Source organism: Scyliorhinus torazame, chromosome 2, assembly GCF_047496885.1.
Source record: "Scyliorhinus torazame isolate Kashiwa2021f chromosome 2, sScyTor2.1, whole genome shotgun sequence".
In the NCBI taxonomy this organism is placed as follows: domain Eukaryota; kingdom Metazoa; phylum Chordata; class Chondrichthyes; order Carcharhiniformes; family Scyliorhinidae; genus Scyliorhinus; species Scyliorhinus torazame.
Genome location: NC_092708.1, coordinates 137107054 through 137133367, shown reverse-complemented (window position 1 = coordinate 137133367; position 26314 = coordinate 137107054). Strand labels below are relative to the sequence as shown.

The 26314-nt window shown below is 43.4% G+C and overlaps 1 protein-coding gene across 7 annotated transcripts in view; it reads right to left on the bottom strand.

The window, feature by feature from the left end:
* Positions 1-26314, bottom strand: part of itprid2 (ITPR interacting domain containing 2) — a 228667-nt gene that overhangs the window by 42226 nt on the left and 160127 nt on the right. For all 7 annotated transcript variants that reach the window (XM_072477597.1, XM_072477590.1, XM_072477574.1 and 4 more), the window contains 3 exons: positions 11906-11991; positions 8660-9919; positions 8219-8296 (listed from right to left, as the gene is read on the bottom strand). In XM_072477597.1, the coding sequence (XP_072333698.1) occupies positions 8219-8296; positions 8660-9919; positions 11906-11991 (1424 nt within the window). The remainder of the gene's footprint in view (positions 1-8218; positions 8297-8659; positions 9920-11905; positions 11992-26314) is intronic.

Here is a 26314-nt window from a genome sequence, read left to right as displayed (position 1 = left end):
TGAAGAGGTGGGTTCCAGAAACATATATATAGACGGGCAGCATAATCAAATATATATAGACGCCAATACATATGTTTCTGGATATGTGAAACATATAGTGAGATATTGTTTTTGTGTAGGTAACAATTGAGCAATGCAAATCAGGCAGCAATCTTTAGACATCAGCAGTTAATCACATATAGGTATAATGTCTCAAAACCAGTAACCACGGGACCAAAGATTACAGATCTTTCCGGATTAGGCGGTTCAGGGCGTGGGTGGTTTGGGCCAAAACAGGTCTGTGTAGTCAACGGTCACTTGCAATGTGGGAATACACCGACATGCGCTAGTGAGGCCCCACACTGCACCAATGCACTGCACAGCCAATTTTTAAAATTAATATTCAAGGGATGGGGACTTCGCTGGCTAGGCCAGCATTCATTGTCCATCTCTAATTGCTGTTGAAAAAGTATAATAATCTTTTCTAATAATCTTTATTGTCACAAGTAGGCTTACATTAACAGTGCAATGAAGTTATTGAGAAAAGCCCCTAGTCGCCACATTCCGGCGCCTGTTTGGGTACACAGAGGGAGAATTCAGAATGTCCAAGTTATCTAACAGCACGTCTTTCGGGACTTGTGGGAGTAAACCGGAGCAGCCGGAGGAAACCCACGCAGACACGGGAGAATGTGAAGACTCCGCACAGACAGTGATCCAAGCCGGGAATCGAACCTGGGTTCCTGGCACTATGAAGCAGCAGTACCAACCGCTGTGCACCCTTGGTGGTGGTGAGCTGCCTTCACGAACCACGCAGTCCATGTGGTGTAGGTAAATCCACCATGCAGTTAGGGAGGGGGTTCCAGGCGTTTGATCCAGCAACAATGAAGGAACTCCGATATTTTTCCAAATCGGGATAGTGAGTGACTTGGACAGGAATTTTCAGGTGGTGGGGTTCCCAGGTATCTGCTACCCATGCCCTTCTAGATGGATTTGGATTTTGTTTATTGTCACGTGTCCCAAGGAATGTACTGTTCGTGTGTGTTCTCAGACTTTTGTATCTTCTGCCTGAAGAAAGAAGTTGGAAGAGTGAATAAGCCAGGTGGGAGGAGTCTTTGATGATGCTGCCCGCTTTTGTCAGGCAACAGGAGATGTAGATAGAGTCAATGGATGGGAGGCAGGTTTGTGTGATGGACTAAGCTGTGTTCATGACTCTCTGAAGTTTCTTGTCTTCTTGGGCCGAGCAGTTGCCATACCAGGCTGTGATGCAGCCAGATAGGATGCTTTCTATGGTGCATCTGTAAAAGCTGGTAAGAATTAATGTGGACAACCAAATTTCCTTAGTTTTCTGAGGAAGTATAGGCGCTGTTGTGCTTTCTTGGTGGTAACGTCAACGTGGGTGGACAAGGACAGATTTTTGGAGATATGTACCCCATGGAATTTGAAACTGCTAACCATTTCCACCTCGGCCCCGTTGATGCTGACAGGGGTGTGTACAATACTTTGCTTCCTGAAGTCAATGACCAGCTCTTTAGTTTTGCTGCCATTGAGGGATAGATTGTTGTCACTGCACCACTCCACTAGGTTCTCTATCTCCCTCCTGTATTCTGACTCGTCGTTATTCGAGATCCTCCCCATATGGTCATATCATCAGCAAACCTGTAGATGGGGTTGGAACCAAATTTTGCCACGCAGTCGTGTGTGTACAGGAAGCATAGTAAGGGGCTAAATACGCAGCTTTGCGGGGCCCCGGTATTGAGGACTATTGTGGAGGAGTTTTTATTGTTTATTCTTACTGATTGTGGTCTGTGGGTTAGAAAGTCAAGGATCCAGTTGCAGAGTGAGGAGCCAAGTCCTAGGTATTGGAGCTTTGATATGAGCTTGGCTGGGATTATGGTGTTGAAGGCAGAGCTGTAGTCAATAAATAGGAGTCTAATGCAAGAGTCCTTGTTGTCAAGATGCTCTAGGGATGAGTGTAGATGGTAGTGGTCGTGAGTTTGGAAGGTGCTGTCTAAGGAGCCTTGCTGAGTTCCTGCAGTGCATCTTGCAGATGGTACACACTGCTGCTACTGTGCGTCGGGGTGGGGGGAGTGAATATTTGTGGAAGGTGTGTCAATCAAGCGGCTGATTTGTCCTGGATGGTGTCAAGTTTTCTTTTTTGAGTGTTGTTGGAGCAGCACTCATCCAGGAAATTGTAGAGAAAGAGTTATGCATTTTAGGATTCCTCGCCTTTGACCTAACCTTGTAGCCACAGTACTTATATGGCTAGTCCAGTTCAGTTTCTGGTCAATGGAAGCATCCAGATGTTGATAGTGGGGGATTCAGTGATGGTAATGCTGTTGAGTGTCAAGGGGCAATGATTTTCTCTTGCCGGAGATGGTCATTGCTTGGCACTTGTGTGGTGAGAGTGTTACTTGGATTGGATGTGCGTTTATTGTCACGTGTTCCTCGGAACACTGAAACGTATTGTTCTGTATACAGTCCAAACAGATCGTTCCATACATGAAAAAACATAGGACATACGATCCATAGACACAGGCATCAGGTGAAGCATACGGAGTGTAGCACTACTCAGTAGAGAAGATGCGTGGAGACATCTTTCTCTCCAGGGTCATTCAGGAGTCTGGCAACATCGGGGAGGAAGCTGTTTTTGAATCTGTTTGTGCGTGTTCAGACTTTTGTATCTCCTGCCAATGGAAGAGGTTGGTAGGGAGAATAACCCGGGTTGGAGTTGGGGGGGGGGGGGGGGGGGGGGGGTGTCTTTGATTTTGCTGCCCACTTTCCCAAGGCAGCGGGAGGTGTAGACAGAGTCAATGGATGGGAGGCGGGTTCGCATTGTGGACAGGGCTGTGTTCACGACTCTCTGAAGTTTCTTACAGTCTTGGACCGAGCAGCTGCCATACCAGGCTGTGATGCAGTCAGGTAGGATGCTTTCTACGGTGCACATGCCAAAGTTGGTACGAGTCAATGTTGACATGTCGAATTTCCTTAGTTTCCTGAGGAAGTATAAGCGCTGTTGTGCGTTCTTGGTTGTAACGTTGAGGTGGGTTGACCAGGACAGATTGTTGGTGATGTGCACACCTAAGAATTTGAAGCTATCAACCATCTCCACCTCGGCATCATGGATGCAGACAGAGGTGTGTACGATACTTCGCTTCCTCAAGTAAATGACCAGCTCCTTAATTTTGCTGACGTTGTGGGAGAGATTGTTGTCGTTACACCATGGCACCAGGTTCTCTATCTCCCTTCCATACTCTGACTCATCGTTGTTCCAGATCCGACCCACTACGGTCGTGTCATCAGCAAACCTATAGATGGAGTGGAGTAGGAGCCAAATTTGGCCACGCAGTCATGTGTGTATAGGGCGTATAGTAGGGGCTAAGTACGCAGCCTTGCGAGGCCCCAGTATTGAGGACTATCGTGGAGAAGTTGTCGCTTATCCTTACTGATTGTGGTCTATGGCCAGGAAGTTAAGGATTCAGTTGCAGAGGGAGGAGCCAAGTCCTAGCATTTTGGAGTTTTGATGCAAGCTTGACTGGGATTATGGTGCTGAGGCGGAGCTGTAGTCAATCAATGGGAGTCTGATGTAGGAGTCCTTGTTGTCGTGATGCTCCAGGCATGAGTGCTGGGTCTGGGAGATAGCATCTGCTCTGGACCAATTGTGGTGGTATGAGAATTGCAATGGCTCAAGGCATTCTGGGAGTATGGAGTTGATGTGACTTATGACCACCCTCTCGAAGCACTTCATAATGATAGATGTCATTACCCCGGATGGTAGTCAATGAGGCATGTTGCCTGGTGCTTCTTTGGCACTGGTATGATGGTGGTCTTCTTGAAGCAGATGGGAACTTCAGAACAGAGTAGGGAGAGGTCGAAATTGTCATCGAACAACCCACCAGTTGGTCCGCGCAAAATCGGAGTGCACGGCCAGGGGCTCCGTCAGGACCCGTTGCTTTCCGAGGGTTCACTTTCAAGAAGGCCAATCTGACTTCGGAAGTTGTGATGGTAGGTGTGGTTGTGTCCGAGGGCTGCTGGGGTAGTTGACAACGGTTTGTTGGTTTCCTGCTTGTAACGAGCATAGAATGCAGTGAGTTCATCGGGGCGGGGTGCGCTCTTGCCGGTGATGCTACTCAGCTTTGCTTTGTAGCCCGTTATGTTGTTTAAGCCTTGCCACAACCTACAGAGTACGTGATGTTAGTCTGTGACTCTAGCTTAGTCTTGATGTTGGTGTAGCAGCGTTCAAGAGTGTTGTCACCCCTGGTGGGACAGGAGAGGTGTTGGTGGAACTTTGGCAGTACACTCTTGAGTTTCGCCTGGTTGAAGTCCCGGCCATGATGAACAACACCTCAGAGTATTCTGTTTCATTGTTATTTATAGCGTGTACAATTCATCAAATGCCTTCTTCACTTCTGCCTGGGGTGGGATGTGGACCGCTGTGATGATGGTATAAGTGAACTCCCGTTGAAGGTAGTATTGTTTGCACTTCATCAGCAGGTAATCCAGATCCAGGGAGCAGTATGTCACCAGGGTCTCCATGTCCAAGCACCAGCAGGGGTTGATGAGGAGGCAAATCCCACAACCCTTGGCTTTGCCCGGTGATGCCGTGCGGTCCATTGGTGTATTGGGAAGTCGTCAGGTTGTATAGCATAGTCCGGTAAGACAGGGGTGAGTTATGTCTCTTTGGAACAGTGCACACAGCAGTCTCTTGCTTCTCTCTGAGAGCCCACTTGTCAGCCCAAGCCTGGGTATTATCCAGGTCTTGTTGCATTTGGACATGGACTGCTTCAGTATCTGAGGAGTCACTAATGGCGCTGAACATTGTGCAGTCATCAGCAAACATTCCTGTCTCTGACCATATGATGGAAGGAAGGTGGATGAAGCAGCTGAAGATATTTGAGCCTAGGACACCACCCTGAGAAACTCCTGCAGTGACATCCTGCAGCCAAGGTGATTGACTCCAACAACCACCTTCATTTGTGCCAAGTATGACTCCAACCAGCAGAGTTTTCACCCGATTCCCATTGACTCCAGTTTTACTAGACCTCCTTGATGCCACACTGAGTAACGCTATGGGAACCCAATCTGGGGTCAGTGAGCAGTTATTGCTCTGCATGTGCCCTTTGATAGCACTGTTGATGACCCCTTTCATCACTTGTCCAAGTTATGTTTTTCAATTGATGCATGGCACATTATAAAAATGTCCAGTTTTTGGACAGCCGGTATGAGACTCTGTACCTGTATTTATTCCTACTCTGAGGCTAATGTGCCATTTACACAAAATTAATGATAGGTGCCATTAGTCTCATTCTTATTTTCACAGCAAAATCTGGCCCATTGATTTACCATTAGGAAGTATTTTTAGCAGTAGTCAGCAAAAATAGCTTCTATTTGGGAAAGAAATCTGGAAGAAGACGCCATTTCATTACAGTGACGTTTTACACTATGTCTCCTTTTTTAAAAAAAAACTTGTCCTTAGGATATGAATGACATTGGCAAATCAGTATTGCTTATCCCTAATGACCTTTTGAGGGCAAGAAGAGTCAATTATTATAGGGCTTCATTTTATATGAAGGCATTAGTTCTTCCCCCCGATCCCCCTAGCTGAAAAGTCAGGGGCCAGGCAGTCTCCACTTTGCCAAGTAGCCACAAGCCAATTTTATAACCCTCAGGCCATTAATTGGCTAAGGGCAAGACTTACAATCCATGGTAGGTGAGAAGTTCAGTCTCCTTGAGCTGCTGTCAATCACATGGCCGACAGCTCTCTAGTCCTAGTATCGCCACCAGGAGCAGTGGCCACAGCTGGCAGTATTCAACAGCAATTAGCAATGGAGGAGATGGATGAGCCTTTTGCATGGGCCAGTCTGGCAGGCCTCAGCAAATGGCTGGAATATCAGGTTGTGATGGATGGGTGAGTTGTTGAATAATGTGGGAGAGGATGGGTGCTCAAACAGGAGGGATGCATCTCCCTCCTGTAGCCCACAAAAAGGCCACCATTGCAGCATGACATGGACACCTCCTGCCAGTGGTAAAATATCAGGTGTAGCAGGAGGAGTCCCTTAAGTGGCCATTAATTGGCCCAAGGGCTGCCCACTGCCACCACATAGGTGATAAAATACCAGCATAAGCGGAAAAACAACAGGCATAGCAACAGTGTCAAGGCAGTAGATTTTGGCTCTCCTCTGCCTGACGATTTGAGGCCTGACGATTTGAGGGAGAGAGGAGGGATGCAAAATCCCATCGATTGGTTTCTTGCCTAGGTTCACAGGTAAACCAAACATATATGGCAGGTTCCTTCTATTACATTAGTGAACAAACTGGGCTTTTCCAACAATCCAGCTTTCTGAGTCATTTTGTTTTCCCGGTTCCAGCCCATAAATTGCCAAATTTCTTAAACGTATTTTCACATCTTGACATGGTGAATTTAAACTTAAGACCTTGGATTGCTCATCCCATACTGTATATTTTATTAAATTCATGTTTATGGAGTGAGGGTGTTGCTGGTTCATCACTAGTTGCCCTTGAGAGGGTGGTGGTGAGCTGCCTTCCTGAACTGCTGCAGTCCATGTGGTGTAGGTACACCCACAGTGCTGTTAGGGATGGAGTTCCAGACTTTTGACCCAGAGGCAGCGAGGGAATGGCGCTATATTTCCAAATCAGGATGGTGTGTGTATTGGAGGGGAATCTCTGGAGGTGGCGTTCCTGTGCTCTCATGTGTCTGGTATGCTGGTACAGGAGTAAGATGTTACATTAGTCCGTTCCTAAATAAAATGGAGAGCTTGTTGAACATTTATTTTTAAAAGGAAGGTGATGTCTGTTTAATAAAGATTTCCTTCAGTTCAATGCATTCATATCTCGAAGAGCAATTACATTTTTGTAACATTCACGAAGAACATATGAAAACAATGAACCTAGAATGAGCACCATGCAAAATCTACAATTTAAAGAATTAAATGGACAAATAAAACCCCTCAATTAGAACTTTGTTGATAATTCTCCATTAAGCTAATCACAGCAAAGACTTCTGTTGCCAGGTACAGTGTGTTATGGAATCTCTTTGATAGCGTCACCCCAAATGTCTCATTTATTTTCACTTTGCAGCTGATACTAGGACCACAGTAAATTGCTTAAAGACCCACAATTAAAGGTCTTCTCTTTCGACAGATGTGACTCCACATGAATTTGGACCCAATTCCTAACTGCTCAAAATGGGAACTCTTTGGCACAATCTGTACTAATTTAGTGATCTTATTCAGATAAGCCATGGCACGGCTGCTATCGAAAATGGAGAACTTCCCAGTATTGCAGTAGTTCTTTGGAGGTTAGTGTTAAGGCACCTTTTCAAGAGCAGCAAGACTCTGCATTCAGTTCCTGTTTTATCCTAGACTGGGAATTTTTAAAAAAAAAATCGATTCAGGTTTCACTGGCAACATCTATTTATTGCCCAAGCCTGGTTGCCCTTGAAATGGTCTTGGTGGAGCTACCTTTTTCAACCGCTTCAGTCTTTCCAGTGATGGCACACCAACAATGAAGTAAATAAAGATTCCATTTCAAACACAAATTCACAAAGCAGTTGTTTCATTTTCCCACTTGTCCAAAGTTTTCCTATTGTGCTATGAAAAGAGTTTTTGCTTAGTTATAGAGTCATAGATGTTTACAGCAAGGAAACAGGCCCTTCGGGTCAGCTTGTCCATGCCGCCCAGTTTCTATCACTAAGCTAGTCCCACTTGCCCGCATTTGGCCCATATTCCTCTATGCCCACCCTGCCCATGTAACTGTCTATCTGCTTTTTAAAGGAAGACATTGTATCTGCCTCTACCACTGCCTCTGGCAGCCTGTTCCAGATACTCACCAGCCTCTGTGCAAAGACATTTCCTCTCTGCTCTCTTTTATATCTCTCCCCTCAAACCTCTAGACGCCTCTACTTTTGGGAAATGATGTTGACTATCTACCTTATCTATGCACCTCATTTAGTTAGGATATACTGATTCAGAACTAATTGCTTAAGAACACAATTAAGAACTAATGGAAAATAAATTATTGGAACATGTACTGACGAACCACTGTTATAAATGCCAGTCATCATAATGATCATGCTGGTGGTTAAGCTGGTACAATAGTCATGAAATGGGTCAACAAAACAACTGTTACAGTCTACATCCATCCACTAATATTTTTGAAATATTGTGAAGAAAAAAACATGAAAAACTAACAGACATTTCATGAATTTTAAATGGCAACTTACTTCATATAAGGGTAAAAGGCCTAGTCTTGATGACGTATAGTAAGAGAAAGGGTGATCTCTGCCCTGAAACATTGGGAGCTGAAATGAAAATGGCTTGATTAACAGGCAGAAATAATTAGTATGCCAAGAGATGGTTTTAAAATCTGCAGATCATATGTAGATTTAAGATGAACAATTAAGGGCAAAACTAAACAATCATATTTTTAAAAAATGTTTTGAAGGATCAATGTTTCCATGTCAGGTTAATAAATGCAATAGCAGACCACCTCCTTTCACAAAAATGAATATTAAATAGTGAAACAGCTATTAATCTCCCAAATTATGCATTTCAGGAATGTGCTGTATATTCATTACCATTAGATACTGAAGCAAACAGCACCTCGAGACTTATAGAGTAATTTTATTTTCCACAATTCTTTAAATAAAATGATGCTTCATTACCCGAGGAAGATTCTGCACTGTGCTTCTAATCTCATTAAGGACTCTGCGGAGCTGTGATTCAATAGCAGATGGAGGATTTATTGGAATGTGATGATAAGAGTGTGCCATTGGTCTCTGAGGAGAGAAATGTCCGATAGGTGCTGCACATGTTGCGCAAGTAGGTTCCATGAGGTTGGGAAGACTGCACATACTCCTGGCTCTCATGTGATCACACAGATGTTGGCCGTGCCAATCTGAAGGAAGTGCATGAAGGGAACAGCAAGACTGTGTCAGATGTGCTGGCATCGGTAATGGCTCGGAGTCCAGCCTATGCTGTGGCGTTTCATCATGCCTGTTCAAAGTGAACTGTTTTCTACTCTCTCTTTTTGCAGATGGGATGAAAAGCATGGATCGGCAACTTGACTGCTCATCTTCATCATTAACAGGCATCTCCTTTTCCCTCACAGCAGTATATTTATAGGTAAAACTAGGTGAACTGCAATGCGAACCACTTTCCGGCATCAATTTCACACTTAATGTTGACACAACTCGCACTGGACTAAGCAGTGTAGTTGGGAGCGAGCTGGACCGTTGAAAAGTGGATCGCTTCACCTCTGCAAGAGATTCTTTCTTGGACATTCCCTCTCCCTCTCTCATTATTCGATCACTTGCTTTGGTCACTGGCCGCCTTGCTTTTCCACAGGTACTCGAGACAGAATATGTTTTTGTTTTGGCTCTCTCAAGGACTGTAGCAATTTTATCTATTGACGACGAGGAGAAGTTCATTGGTTCAGCAACATTTACATTTAAAGGATCAGGATCGGAATGCCAGCACAGGGCAGGATCCAAGCTGCTTTGCCTCAGTCCAAGCCTATGATGCACAGAATATGTAGGAACATCACTCTCACAGTTCATGTCACTTTCTGGGTACAGCGCCTCATTATCTTGTGATGAATATTCGTCTGCGGGAAAGCCCAATGCCTTCTGTTCACCTGGCTGGATAGAACTGTCCACACCAGTAGCTTCTTTGCTGTCATTCTCAACCATTTCTTCTTCTTCATTTGAATCGAGCGCAGCATCAGGGATTAACGCTACTTTCAAATCTAAAATTGTTTCTTTCAGATCCAGAGTCATATTTTCCACTGGAGTTTGGAATGGAGTGAAAAACTGTTGGTCACAACTCAGAGGAGTCTTAAGGTCATCAATTAATGATGTGACTGTTGTCTCACTGTCACAGCTGTCAGCACTGCTTCCCATAGCTTGCAGGTAACCATCTGGTCCCTAGGATAGAGCACAAGGATTAAATGCGGGGGTGAAAATGAATTCTGCTGAAACAATTAAATCAGACAGTTACTGATTGCTTAAACAAAATGATTTTGTATCCAGTTAGACATTCAAAGTTTTTTTGCATCATTTCAACAAGGGGGGGGGGGCGAGAATTCACACTTGGAAATGGATAAGTAAAGATCTTTTATGTTGTCACTGGTACGGGTTTCGGAGCCGTCTAAAAAACAGAGGTCAGCTATGTACAATGCTGCTGTTGCTGTTCATAGATAAAGATGAATTTAGTGTTCACAATGTGGAAAGCGTTGACACATTGGGCAAAAGAAACGCAGAACAAATCTGTCTCATTTCGGTAACGATAGACCACAAAAAAAAGTCTTCAACCTCCAAATTTGTGGAAAACGTTCCCTGACAAATGCTTTCTATACCATAGGTCTTATTATTTAACAAGCTCAGGGGAATTCTTTTCTGGAATTGAAATTGCTGCTAAACTGCTCATTTAAACAAAATCACTCACATAGCTGAGACATAGAGAAATAATGTTATAGCAAAATAACACTAATCGTAAAATAAAGTCGGTTTTGGCTAAATTGCAGGTGACATGCAAAAGATAAACCCTTAACTAACCATGAAAGCCCCCAAAGTTGATTTTAAATCTGACCAGTGTCTGGTTACGGTCCCTTGGCTTTCCCTCAATCCACTCAATGAAAACACCACAGTTGCACACTGCTACAATTCAACTAAATGACCTGAAACTTTTACAAAAATGTATTTGCACCAATCAGCCATCCCAGGAATGTTATGAGCGAAAGCTAATCTTCACATTTAAATAAATTGAATTACAGGGCGGCAAAATGCATTAAAAATATACATTCAAATTAAATAAATAGTATGGGAATATTTATTTTACGATGGCTAATCTGAAGTCATATCTCAGCAGTCGTATCAAGGCGCTGTACAGAAACTTGGTGGGGGGGGGGATTGAAATAACTGGCAAAAATTTAGCAATCAGCAGCACCACGACGTCAATTGATCTATTGAAAAATAGCAAAGATCCTAGAAACAAAGCATTAGGTGCAAAGTAACACGAGGGTAAATAACATAAGCTCCACCGAATCTGAATATGACACCAGACATGCGTCAACATAGCATCTGAGTCACAAGGGATGCAATAGCGAATACAGCTGCCCAATTTAAAAATCAATGTCGATTATTTTACAAATACCAGTACCTACTTTGCTTTTCAAGTTACTGAATATGTGACCTATAGCATCTGCTGCGTCTCAGTCACCAAAAAGGTCACAAGTATCCCCAGGTATATGTTTCAATTGCAGATCGAACAGATTTATTAGACATTAAAGATATTCTTAAAAGTCAACAGGACATGCATTAGAAATCTGATATTGCCCCTGATATAATATGGCTAATTTAAATGGGTAATTGAAGTGAGTGCACATTACAGATTAGGACACCTTTAGTAAACATCATGATGGTGTGGTGCTTGGGGTATAATAGCAGGCCCTTAAAAATTATTAGCCAATTTGTTAAAAGAATATTTTATTTCAATGAATTGAATACTTGCTGATTTAAAATGATTGCCGGTCCAAAAAAACAATGCAAAAACACAAATGCGTCTTCTTTTTTTTCCAGATTTGATGGACCTGATATATATTCCCAGCAGTGAATTTTGCCTCAGTGTTACCAGGCTACAGGTGGACAGAAAATATATATATTTAGAAAAATATTTCCCCTTTCAATCTTATTTGAGGTTGTGGCTGCAGGTTTCCCCTCTCTTTCCCAATATTTTTACTTCGCCATCCCTTTCAAATGTCATACAACATTCGAGAGCACCGAGACATCTCCTATTCCCTGGTTTTGACTGACTATCTTTTTGTATTCCCCTGAAGGCGCTACATAAAAAGGTAACGATCAATAAGTAAATCATGCACAAAATTGTTTTAATTAAAGTAAAAAGTATAATACCTGACACTGTCCAGCCAAGTCGGAAGATGGATCTTCTGCAAAGCCGCTACTATCAGAATGGGAACTGCTGGTCCTTGTAAAATGTTCTGAAAAGTACAGCAGCCCTGGTTAAATCTGAACCTCAATTAGTATGCACGCACACACACACAAAGCATGAGCTAGAAATGGAAATTGGGCCCTAAGAATTTATAATGTCAGAATGGAATGCATTGCGCAAAACTAAAACCAAATTAGTATTAACCTGTAGGGCAAAAGTTGCATTAATTGTTCATAACACGGTTTCTATTTTCGTGGGCCTATATCGACAAGGTAAGGTTTCACAGTTTGAGTTAATTTTCGACTTAAGTTGTTTTGGGTGGCAATTTCAAAATATTCCATTTTATCTTGGCCTAGATGAATCCTATGCAGATTTCTCAATTTAAAGGAAAGCCACATCAATCAGAAACCTTTCCTTCTTTATTTGCAGCACATTGCACATTAATAATCTGGCAATTCCTATTTTTTTTTAGCCGAATTCATAACCTATTTCCGACATTGCTAAAGTAGCCCCAAAAAGCTTGGTTTCCTCTTTTGTATCTTCTCTTCCCTTCCTCTCAGCTATGATTGTCAATTCCTTCAATATGACTGACAGCATCTCCTTGTGCAGGGCCGCTGAAGCTTGCATGAAGTGGGGCCCTCCAGCATGCTTTGTAAACACTGAAATGTGCTGGCTTAATGCAATAAAATCAAACGGCCACACAAATCTCGTAACATGACTCTTATTCCCGAGGAAGCCCCTCTGGAACATCTTTGTTCTCTCAGTAGGGCACAGGACTACCCAGCTACCTGATAGGCATTGCTTTGCCTTCAAGCTCCATAATCATTCAATAGTCTTTCTCTTACTATGTTTGCACTCCTTTCAATTTTTCCCTCTCATGTTTTAAGAGAGACAAGTTTAGATATGCTGTTATATATACTACCATTTCCTCCTTTCCTCCCGCCAGCCCCTACAGATTGTGCTGAGATACAGCTTGCTTGAGTGGCAATTCTGCAGGTGACATTGAGTGTTCACGAGTTATTCTATCTTCTAGGGCATCACAGCCAAGCTTGGTTTTATCTTCATCAGACATCAACGTATCCACAGTTTCAGTGGGTGACATTGGTAAAATCATTGGAAGCAGAAATCCTTGTTGATATTCTTCCTAACTTGAGACACTAAGATCGATTGTAGCGCTCTCCAGACCAGCTAACTGACATGGCACAATGTGTGGAACTTGATGTGCATGGTTCAGCTGCGCATCACCTTCAATCAGCTGGATCATCCGAGGAGAGGCAAATCCTACAAATATTTTGGTCCAAATGAAGTTTAAACTTTGCCAAAATTAACATGAGAGAAAGTAAAATAATATAGGACAAGAGCTATATTTTGTTGCATGATTGTAGCTTTACAGAACCAAATAAAGATGTACGTATTCCTTTACATAAAAAGATCCATAAAGGCAATGAGAAACAGAAACTTAAAAAATTATTTGCAACCGTTTTAAGAGCACTTATGATCACACTAACTGGTTTTCCTTATGGACAAACTTCTCTTATTAGCAACATACGTTGACTGTACTGTAAAATACAGTTATCTAACAGATTTCTATAAAGTAGTTTATATTAATTGTTACTTCGTACATTAGCAATTTTAAAATATTGTACCAAATAATCATGTCTTCTGAGCAAAATACAATGAGGTGTTATCTGATTAGCTGTGGTCATACAGAATGGGAGGGAATCTGTCAATTATCAACCAGGTTGCAAAACCTAAATCAATTCCACACAGCTCCAAGTTTACTTTATCTTGAATGAAAAAAAAATTACGCTGTAAGCACTGGACCCATCTGTTCCTTTTTTTGCTCTAAACAAGTCACTTCCAGTGCATGCTCAACAGCTCTTGTATTAATGAATGCATCAGTAAATCTTATTCACACTCAAGAAGGGAACCAGCAACAGTTACATTAGAATTGCGTACAGAAGCAGGAAAGTCTTTCTGCAATCATACAGGGCCCTGGTGAGGCCACACCTAGAATATTGTGTGCAGTTTTGGTCTCCTTACCTGAGGAAGGATGTTCTCGCTCTAGAGAGAGTTCAGTGAAGGTTTACAAGACGGATTCCTGGGGCAGCGGGACTGACGTGTGAGGAGAGAACATAGAACATACAGTGCAGAAGGAGGCCATTCGGCCCATCGTGCCTGCACCGACCCACTTAAGCCCTCACTTCCACCCTATCCCCGTAACCCAAGAAACCCTCCTAAACCTTTTGGTCACTAAGGGCAATTTATCATGACCAATCAACCTAACCTGCACGTCTTTGGACTGTGGGAGGAAACCGGAGCACCCGGAGGAAACCCACGCAGACATGGGGAGAATGTGCAGACTCCTCACAGACAGTGACCCAGCGGGGAATCGAACCTGGGACCCTGGCGCTGTGAAGCCTCAGTGCTATCCACTTGCGCTACCGTGCTGCCCATTGGATCGTTTAGGATTGTATTCGCTGGAGTTCAAAAGAACGAGGTTCGATCTCATAGAAGCCTATGAGAAGGCACAGAAGGGTGTCCAGAACCAGGAGTCACAGTCTGAGGATACGGGGTAGACCATTTAGGATAGAGATGAGGAGAAATTTCTTCACCCAGAGAGTGGTGAGCCTGTGGAATTCATTACCACAGCAAGTAGTTGAGGCCAAAACGTTATATGCTTTCAAGAAGCAGTTAGATATCGCACTTAGTCCGGAGGGGGCCAAAGGATATGGGGGAACAGCAAATTAGGCTGTTGAGTTGGATGATCAGCCATGATCATAATAAATGGCGAGCAGGCTCGAAGGGCTGAAAGGCCTCCTCCTGCTCCTATTTTCTATGTTCCTAACCATTTGATTGATCTAATTGGAAAATGCTCAACTTTCATCCTTCAACCATGCCCTGCAAGAATATGTTGATATAAATGTTATGAATTCAAAGGTTTATTTACAACAAAAAAAAACTTAGTTGGTCCAAAGCACATGTCATGACCTAGACTTGATTAAAATCAGATATTTCGAAAGATCACAGCCTAGAAATTCTCTGGCACCATGCCAATTTTACACATATAGAAGAGGTGCCTGAAGATCCAATATGGCAGATAGCAAGCATATGCTCCCTTTGCGGGTTAGTGTGCTGCCTGCCAAACTGGTAAAAGTTCTTGCATTGGCGCCTGGGGCCCATGCCTGAAATAAGCATTTGGCACTTTTTATATGCAAATAGGGGGAGGAATGCCTGTTTCATGCCCTCTTTTGAAAATTCATCAACTGCCAGCACCAACCCATGCATGTTTCTGTTGATATTCTCTGGCACTTGGCAGTCAAACCAGCCATACTTTAGAACCCTGGAGGCTTCCTCCAGAAATACAAGTTTTAGTGAAACAATAAATCGGGGCTCCACTGCTGATCACCGCATACCCTCCTGTCTCGGTTGCCATTCCAGACTCCATTTACAACTGCAACCGACATCCATATTGACCAATATGGGGATTGGCAAGCTGCATCTGGGACCATGACTGATGGCTGCCACTCCCATCAGCAAACCAATTTCCTGTGCTTCCTCCACTGACCTCCTCATTGGATGGGGGCTGTGTGCTCAGCACCAAAATCATGGCCCAATTCGCGCCGACCCTTCTTTTAAGCCCAAATATGTAGATGGCCAACTCTTGGAAACATAACATTTGTTAAACTTTTTTAAAAACTAATTCTGTTTTCTCTGTATGAAAATAGTATGTTATTAGACCTCACCTACAACGACTGCATGCTGTTAGGGAATTGGTGGTCTTCATTATGTATAAATATTGAGTACAAAATAAACATGCTACACAAGGCAAGCTACATTGTATGTGGTTTGCCGGACTTAATCTAAAGTCAACAGGGATCTGCTGTGGGAGATGAGAAGTACTTAGTACAGAAGGAATGCACAATCAATAAAGCAAATAAAGGCTAACCAGTTATTGCAGCACAACGAGCGAACCTCAGATATGAAAACAACATGTCCTAGGCACTCAGAGGTGATAAACACTTTTAGTATACTTAGGCAATCGTGCTTTCAGGGCTACTGGTCAATAAATATGTTTCTGCTGTTCAAATTATAGCTAGCAAAAGACAAGTTGGGGTCACTGACTGTTTACAGTTAAGTGTGTGTGTGTGTGTGGGGGGGGGGGGGGGTAGTGCATATTCAATCCTTAACTTTGCAAATGTAAAACCTTTCCCAATACAGATTTGAATGTATCAGGGTAGAGATTCTGCTTTGGGCACATTCGGCAATTTAGGCACAAACTGTGTTCAAAATTGCACTGAATTTCAGAAGTTATGATTTCATTTTCTGCTTAAATCCATTTGTATAATTAGAAAGAAAGGTGGAATTTTCAGAGGTGGGAATGTGGTTTGCTTCCTGCTGTAGAGGCCGGTGGGAAACTATGCCAAACATTTATCCCAGACCTCATTAATTATGCACCTAGGGGATTTGCGACATAATCCATGGCAGGGGTGGCTTGATGGCATGAGTCCTACCATCATATCCAGGTGCCATATTGAAAAGGTGACCAGCATCACATTTGACGAAACAAGGTGGATCTCCAGGAACACGGAGGCTGGATGGTGGACTTCCTCATCACACTGAATCTGAGAGATCCACCTGTAGATGCTCGCTCCACCCAACTGCTGTGGTGCTCAGGGCTCCAGAGTTGCTGATGGTCTCCATCCTGAATCCTGGAGGCCGCCTCAGGCATTGTCCAGGTGATTCCCAACTTCTGCATGCCACATTGCTCGAGACGGGTTCTGGAATAATTAATTTTCCCGCTGACGTCATGGAGCATCAGAAGTTTTTTTTTGGGGGGGGTGAATTCTGGTCAGGCCTTTATGTGCATCCCATTCGCGGGACTCAAACACGTTTCACGCTGGCCTCCAATCTGCCATGGTGGGTATTAGTGGATGTTCCCACATCAAATTCACACTGGTACGATACAGATTTCTAGACTCCTGCCGAATCCCTCCCAGGAAGCACACCATTAAACCTGCCAGCGGGGCCATGCAAGAATTTTGCCCAAAGTCTTTCATGAATGAATATTTTAGATAATTGTTTATTTTTTCCTTTATTCCCTTTTATTTCCAACATGGGAGAAAACCCATGTACTCATCAATTCAATCAGTATGTGCAGCCAGATTCTAAAGAAATGTTTCTTAAGATAAGACAAAAGGTTGTTGAAAAGTCCTTTTGTGCTGGATATCAGTGGCGCTTGAAACTTCTTGCACTTTTGCTGTGGTGGGCAGATTTTGATTGAATTGCACTTAAAAAGTCAGCACAAATTTGCAGAAACATTACCCCAATATTCCTAAATTCTCTGCTACACAGCAAGAGGCAATCCACCTTTACCACATAAAAAATGTTTAGGATGGATGAACTGACTTGATTTAGGAGTGCTTTCATTTTTAATTTTTGTTGTGAGGGGGGGAATGCTACTTTTGTGGTTATTTCAATTGTTTTATCTTTAGAGACATGGTTTCAGCTGCCCAGGCCCAGGAAATCTCTTTTGAACAAACTTTTCATTATCTGCCTTAACACCTCACGTGGATCAATGTCAAATTTTGTTTGATAGTGCCCAGGAACTAACTTGGGACTTTATGACATTAAAGGCATTATACAAAGACAAGTTGCTGTTATTGTTTTCCAAATACTAGTTCACAGAAGAAATTGTGCTAAATAGTCAGTATGGAATTGAGCCAGACATACATATGAAAAGGAACAGGCCATCCAAATCCTTGAGCCTACTTCTGATTGATCAAGTAGATCATGACTCTTCAGTATTTTGACTCCATTTACTTTTCTTTAACCCACGTCCCTTGACATCCTCACTGAATCGAAGTCGGTTGACCTAGCCTTGCAAATGGACCCAACACTCTTTCTTGGGTGCGATTCCAGATCATCTTGACCCTTTGTGTGAAAATGTACTCCCTGATCTCAGTTCTGAATGTCCTAGCTCGAATTTAAAGATTGGGTAGTTTCATCAGGGGAAATAGGTCCCAAATTCAATTCCCAAGACTAGGCCTGATTTGCACAACTCAAGTTAGTAATGGAACATTACAATAGCCTCAGTGCCCCTCATTAGGGAGAGAAATCCACTAGGGGGTTCCTAACTGGTGACTCCTGGTAGAAAATATATGCATGGGCATTGTGCAAGAGCAATTTAGCTTTGGCTGTGACACTGCCCACAATAAGACTTTGTTTGGACTCGCATGCAAATCAGGCCTATTAACATAAGGTACAAAAGGAGCAGTCCAAGGCCCACACAACTATACCTCATCATCAGTCAAAGGTTTCAGAGTGCAGGGGAGAAAGAGTGATTACTTCATCAGCTCTTGGCCAAATTACAAGAAATCAGACTGAGAATGCTGTACAGCAAGCAAGCAGAGTCGGAACACAGCAATATTAGCAGCTTGGGGTCCAATAGCTTAGACCATTTAGAATTTCTTTGAAGGAGTTACACAGCACAAGATATGTCTACTTTGAGGTTTAAAAATTTTTTGAAAATCTACAATTTGATTCTGAGAGAGAATTGGAGGGGGCATCGGAAACCTATTTCAAAATCAGACCTACAAATGTTTGCTACAATTTTCAATAATTACCAAAAATGATAAAAACTGTTTTATTTCTTGGAATTTCTATATTAAAAACGGAAGTACTATTTGTTTTTCTTCAGATTTTAGTTAAAACCAGCCAGCTTGTTTATTGTGGAGATGCAAATACAACATGAAAATGTATTTAAATGGATTGTTTTGAACAATCCCAATATTTTTATGAATTCTATACAAGCCATGAGTTTTCTCTTTTTAAAAAAAATATATATTTATTAAGCCATGAGTTTTCACACCAACTCTTTTTAAAAATAAATTTAGAGTACCCAATTCATTTTTTTCAATTAAGGGGCAATTTAGCATGGCCAATCCACCTAGCCTGCACATCTTTGGGTTGTGGGGGCGAAACCCACGCAAACACGGGGAGAATGTGCAAACTCCACACGGACAGTGACCCAGTGCCGGGATCGAACCTGGGACCTCGGCGCCGTGAGGCAGCAGGGCTAATTCTCACCAACTCTAACGACAGGGCAGCGCACTTCTCCATTTTAACCAAATGATGGCAGCATCCACAAGGCTATTAAGGATCCATGACAGAAACTTGCATGCGATTAAGTTTGGGATGGTAAACCTTTCATTGTGCAGTATTTTAGATTAATTTAAGATACAATTTTAGAATGAATTGATTCGTATCGTAAATAGTATTGTTCAGAATGTAGATAAATGTTCTAGCTTTATACCTGAATGCTTTTCAACTACTTTAAACTCCTGCATCTATTCTACAGGTCTGACAGAGCTTTAACAAAACAATAATTATGAGAGAACATGGAGCGAGAAAATCCTATTAAAAATGGTGAAGTGGACATACAGAACTCTTCTGCATTGAGCCTGGAGAAATCACAAGTTTAAAATGTTAAAGAAATCCTGAACTAGCATTACTTAAGAAGCAGCTAATTTTCACTTGAGATGTAAAGTTATGACTTGGTGCAGATGTGGATTTTCTTACAGAATTCACATTTCTTGGTTAGGACAGCAGTAGAGAACTAACTGTTTACTGAGTTTTATAGGAGTACCTGAATATTAAAGGATCAACTTGAAGTACAAACTTATCCAGGCTCGTTGCAGCTGCTTCAGGAGAACCTGCCCCAAACGGCTCGATTTTAACTCTGTGGGGATGGAGGCAGAATGGAGTCTGGCCGGCTGATCCCAGGGACAATAGAAATGGAGAGGCAAGCCCTGCGAGGGGAACACTGTCTCGGGGGCGGGAGAAAAGACTAACCTGTAAGGAGGTCATGCTGTGAGACGGGAAGTTGACGACAGTGCTGCTGGTCCTGGGAGGAGAGATTGATCAGGATTCCAGGTGAGTGCTAACTGTAATAGTTTCCCATCTAGTTGCTCACACTAGAGCAGATGGTTTACCATGGACTTTCCATTGGAAAATGCTGAGAATACTGCTCCCTCAAATCAACATCTGACATGTGGGAGGCTTTCAAGTGTCAGTTGAAAGGAATTCAGGACCGGCATGTTCCTGTGAGGAAGAAAGATAAATACGGCAATTTTCGGGAACCTTGGATGACGAGTGATATTGTAGGCCTCGTCAAAAAGAAAAAGGAGGCATTTGTCAGGGCTAAAAGGCTGGGAACAGACGAAGCCTGTGTGGCATATAAGGAAAGTAGGAAGGAACTTAAGCAAGGAGTCAGGAGGGCTAGAAGGGGTCATGAAAAGTCATTGGCAAATAGGGTTAAGGAAAATCCCAAGGCTTTTTACACGTACATAAAAAGCAAGAGGGTAGCCAGGGAAAGGGTTGGCCCACTGAAGGATAGGCAAGGGAATCTATGTGTGGAGCCAGAGGAAATGGGCGAGGTACTAAATGAATACTTTGCATCAGTATTCACCAAAGAGAAGGAATTGGTAGATGTTGAGTCTGGAGAAGGGGGTGTAGATAGCCTGGGTCACATTGTGATCCAAAAAGACGAGGTGTTGGGTGTCTTAAAAAATATTAAGGTAGATAAGTCCCCAGGGCCTGATGGGATCTACCCCAGAATACTGAAGGAGGCTGGAGAGGAAATTGCTGAGGCCTTGACAGAAATCTTTGGATCCTCGCTGTCTTCAGGGGATGTCCCGGAGGACTGGAGAATAGCCAATGTTGTTCCTCTGTTTAAGAAGGGTAGCAAGGATAATCCCGGGAACTACAGGCCGGTGAGCCTTACTTCAGTGGTAGGGAAATTACTGGAGAGAATTCTTCGAGACAGGATCTACTCCCATTTGGAAGCAAATGGACGTATTAGTGAGAGGCAGCACGGTTTTGTGAAGGGGAGGTCGTGTCTCACTAACTTGATAGAGTTTTTCGAGGAGGTCACTAAGATGATTGATGCAGGTAGGGCAGTAGATGTTGTCTATATGGACTTCAGTAAGGCCTTTGACAAGGTCCCTCATGGTAGACTAGTACAAAAGGTGAAGTCACACGGGATCAGGGGTGAACTGGCAAGGTGGATACAGAACTGGCTAGGCCATAGAAGGCAGAGGGTAGCAATGGAGGGATGCTTTTCTAATTGGAGGGCTGTGACCAGTGGTGTTCCACAGGGATCAGTGCTGGGACCTTTGCTCTTTGTAGTATATATAAATGATTTGGAGGAAAATGTAACTGGTCTGATTAGTAAGTTTGCAGACGACACAAAGGTTGGTGGAATTGCGGATAGCGATGAGGACTGTCTGAGGATACAGCAGGATTTAGATTGTCTGGAGACTTGGGCGGAGAGATGGCAGATGGAGTTTAATCCGGACAAATGTGAGGTAATGCATTTTGGAAGGGCTAATGCAGGTAGGGAATATACAGTGAATGGTAGAACCCTCAAGAGTATTGAAAGTCAAAGAGATCTAGGAGTACAGGTCCACAGGTCATTGAAAGGGGCAACACAGGTGGAGAAGGTAGTCAAGAAGGCATACGGCATGCTTGCCTTCATTGGCCGGGGCATTGAGTATAAGAATTGGCAAGTCATGTTGCAGCTGTATAGAACCTTAGTTAGGCCACACTTGGAGTATAGTGTTCAATTCTGGTCGCCACACTACCAGAAGGATGTGGAGGCTTTAGAGAGGGTGCAGAAGAGATTTACCAGAATGTTGCCTGGTATGGAGGGCATAAGCTATGAGGAGCGATTGAATAAACTCGGTTTGTTCTCACTGGAACGAAGGACGTTGAGGGGCGACCTGATAGAGGTATACAAAATTATGAGGGGCATAGACAGAGTGGATAGTCAGAGGCTTTTCCCCAGGGTAGAGGGGTCAATTACTAGGGGGCATAGGTTTAAGGTGAGAGGGGCAAGGTTTAGAGTAGATGTACGAGGCAAGTTTTTTACGCAGAGGGTAGTGGGTGCCTGGAACTCACTACCGGAGGAGGTAGTGGAAGCAGGGACGATAGGGACATTTAAGGGGCATCTTGACAAATATATGAATAGGATGGGAATAGAAGGATACGGACCCAGGAAGTGTAGAAGATTGTAGTTTAGTCGGGCAGTATGGTCGGCACGGGCTTGGAGGGCCGAAGGGCCTGTTCCTGTGCTGTACATTTCTTTGTTTGTTTGTTCTCTTCACCATGAAGGTTCAATAAGCTTCACAAAACACATTCCTGGAGATATTGGCTGCATCAGCTACTCACGACATGCTGATTCAGATTAGGATAATGCCTCAGCGGGTGTCAGCTATGCACCACATAAAGAAACTTTGCCCTTTCTCCTACCCTCTTTCCACCCATCTCCCAGGGTATGGCCATGCAATTAAGTCTTGCCCAGGTCGATCACAACTGCACACTCATTGGCAAACCAGTGTGATTTCGAGGGAGCAGGCTGGCAGGGCGATTAGTGATCAGGAGTACAACATGGCATCTGTGAGTGACAGGAACAGATGCCAGGCCATCCTGTATTACCCATTTATCCCCCAGCCCAACCCGAGGTATTCCTGAGCTAGAGAATATTGCATCTGCATGCAAGCAGACATACGTTATGTGGGAGACGAATCGAAGCTGGAAACCTTACGTACCCATGTTTTTTTTAATTGTCACGTCAGAATGTCACAGAGGAGGCCAACTGGTGAAGCAGTCGGAGAAATGGCACCCTGTTTCAGTGACCAGGACTTCCAAATCCAGAGATGCCAGCGAATAGCATATCCAAGTGGCCAGTGGAACCCATAGACCGTGAACAAGAGAACACAAGATGGAGACACAGAGAATAAAGCAGACATAACTGATGCCTGGAGCCCAGCGGGGTGCCAGTGGGACAGATAGGAACAGATCCAGGGCAAAGGGAGCTAGACAGGAAGATTAAGAAATGCATAAATGCGGGACACCACTTGAATAAAGCTGACTTCAGCCAAGGTGTACACAATGATATGCTAATACGAATGTCTTGGGCCATTTCCTAAAACAAAGGGATAATCGATACTGCTTTCCTGCTGCTACCTGTGACCTGTAAAACCTCTAACTATAACCATGTGTAAATGGCAAAATGCTTACAAATAGCGATGTACAATCTATAAAATGTTTAAAGATAACAAGGTGATAATTGTTTTGTATCTGGGCCCATTGTGAACCCAAAGTATAAAATGAATGACTGCCATTCAAACCACGAGAAAGGCTGGCTACCGTACCGCGGGGTACGTACGCTTTCTCCCGAAGCTTCGTGTAACAATAAACTGCACTAATTAGACACAGCAAGTCTGACTCCTGAAATGGTTGATTTTCCCACAACAAACACCTTCTGAATTCTGTTTGGCAGAAGCACAAGGAAATCCTTGTGATGAATAACAGCTGGAAACTAGACCATGGGTGGCAGACCTGGCACATATCTCTCCGAAAGCATGAACACTTGTGTGTCCAAAACGTTCCTGTAGGTATACACAGTTTTTAGGTTGAAATGTGAAAGTCCATTGTGATGCACTGCCACATTCAAGAGCTTTATCCCTGGCAGTGCTATATAATGGGCTATTATCACAAAAATTCTCTTTATAGGACGAGAGCACCAGGGAGGTGGTACAGACAGATGGTGTGTCTGTAAGTCTACGGGTGATTCGAAACACTGAAGGTGCAGCCATGAAGGTAGCCAGAATGTCCTCCTGGCTTGTTGTCGGGGATGGAGAATTGCACATAGCAGGAGCTAAATATAAGAATAAGCTTTATTGTCACAAGTAGGCTTACAATAACACTGCAATGAAGTTACTGTGAAAAGCCCCTAGTCGCAACATTGCGGCGCCTGTTCGGATACACAGAGGGAAAATTCAGAATGTCCAAATTAAGGTGGTCGAAGCACTTTGGAACATGCTGTTAATGGTGGAAGTGACCCTGTCACTGCACTAGTTGAAAAGGACTTTGGTATGAGAGGAGTGCGATGGTTGAGCTGAATGTAAGGGCATTTTCATTTACGGTTAAAAACAATGGCCTGAATCCAAGTGTGCTTGTCAGGGACTAGGAATGTCAAGAGCCAACTATAATTACCTAATTTTATGTTTTACGCAGGTTCTAGTTGCACTTGCTTAACAACCCCCCCTCAGGCATCAGGAAAACGAAGAGACATCTGAGAGGCAGTGTCACGTCTGACCAGCCCACACTCTACCAACACAGAGACTAGCACATCAAAGCGATGTAGCGTGCATTTAGAGTTGGTGTCATCAGAGAGAGGGGGAAGCATAACATGCAAAACACTGGGACCCAGAGGTTAGGGTTGTTTATCAATGGAGTCCTCATCATTGTCCAGTCTGAGCAGCAATAGAGTCGAGGCTGAAAAACTGGTTTTAAGTTGGTCAGCCACAAAACTGCCCGAAAGTCTCTCCCACTCCCAGCAACCGTTGTTTTTTTTTTTTTAAATGGTCAGTTGCTGAGAGTGGGAACTGCTTGCCCAGCAGTGATCGGAGAAGCAGAGCTAGAAATGACAGAGCTGCTCCTCCAATCACAGATCCTGTTGAGCTTTTCCAACTGGGCAGCCTTAGTGAAGATTTCTACAGGACAATCATTGTCAGTATGTGGTAAAGTTGCAGGACTGCCAGCTAGATAATGAATCTGTTGGTGTAAGTAATTGTTTGCACACCTATTATACATCATTAGGGTTTCAGCATCATCAAATTCACAGGTCTAAAAGGTTAAGAGATTTTACTCTGTTCTTTTTAGTTATGTATGTAACAAAACAGCACTTTACATCTGCTCACAACAGATACATTCAACTGAACAACCGTGCGTCATTCCTAGTGGCCTCTTTTATTTTAATTGCAGAATTTTAATCTGACCATTTGTGCAGCTCCTAACATTTCCAAAATAGTAAAATAGAATATGAATTACTTTGAAAAAGTTAAAATAATACGCTGAAACAGCAAAAGGAATGTTCCTGTATTAATAATGGTATTCCATTAGCGTTCACCAATGCTTCTAATTGTTGGGTTTTTAATCCTTTTGACTTTTCTGACAAGCCATTTCTAACAGTTTCGAACAAGGGATATACTTGTTTCGCAGAACCTTTGAATCAATAGAAAACCCACACATACTGCCTGCAATTTGCATTTCCAATCCAAACGCCATCCCACAGTAAAGGCTGAGGTCACCAACTCACTGGTAGACGTGCTTTCATTCCTGGGAGGCAAACCTGTCAGGGATGCAAGCACCACAGCACATTCAGGAAGGAGATCTTACAGAGCACCAGGATCCCACTTAATCTGAGGAGCAGGTTTATTCACCTTCATCAAAGTAAAACTGCACCCCTAGCCTAGCAAAGCTCACTTTGGACACATGTGGGGGTGAGAGTGAACTTGGTTATAAACAGGAACAATTCCTTTAGCTTCCCATTATGCCACACCCCCAATATTAATCTTTATTGAAGTAGGTGGGACTGAATAGGAGGAATTGGAGATGTGTAGACAAATGGCGGAGTTCCCGGAGGCAGGATGAGTTCACAGACTTCCGAGCGGAGAAGTCCATCACGGTGATGAGCTCGGCTTTGTCTCAGGGCTCGAACACAAGAACTCAAACCACAAGAGAATGACCAATCTCGTGTAGAGACACATGCAGCAGCACTGAGGGTGATTGCAAGAGCCGCGTAACTCCATGAGTACACGGCTCAGTCAGTAACCTGGCGAAGCTCAGAAAACAAGTGATGATCTCCACAGAATATATAAGGAGCTGCATACTCTTAAAAGGACAGTCGCACTGTTCCCGTACCAGCCTCCCCGAACAGGTGCCGGAATGTGGCGACTAGGGGCTTTTCACAGTAACTTCATTTGAAGCCTACTTGTGACAATAAGCGATTTTCATTTCATTTCACTGGTTGCTGGGATGGATGGCCAGGATCCAGCTCCAGCTGACCCACTGGAAGGTCAACCCTTGGCTAAGGAAGTTAGCAAAGAGGATGAAGATTTTTAGAGCATCACAGCAACCCCATTTTCTTCTAACTCCCCAGCTCCTCCTCCAGAGCCCTCATCTGCACTACACGCCCCAGTGATAATCATTGCCCCTGGGGAAATGTACATGTTGCAGTCTGAGGTAGGTCTCCAATGGATTCACGCACAAAGCCAAGTACCACATTCCTCAATGCCATTTGGCAGGAGAGCTGAGCAGCCTACCTCCACCTCCTCTGAGGCAACTTTGGGGGGGGGGGAAAACAAGCACAACGTAGAATTTTTGAGAACATGTAGCCTCAATCACCGTGGTTTTACATAATGTCACTTTAAGATCACAATCAATCAATATATAGTGCACATATATAGTGCGAAGAATGTTTTGGTCTGTTTTTGTATAGTAATACCCCCAATTAGGATGTTAAC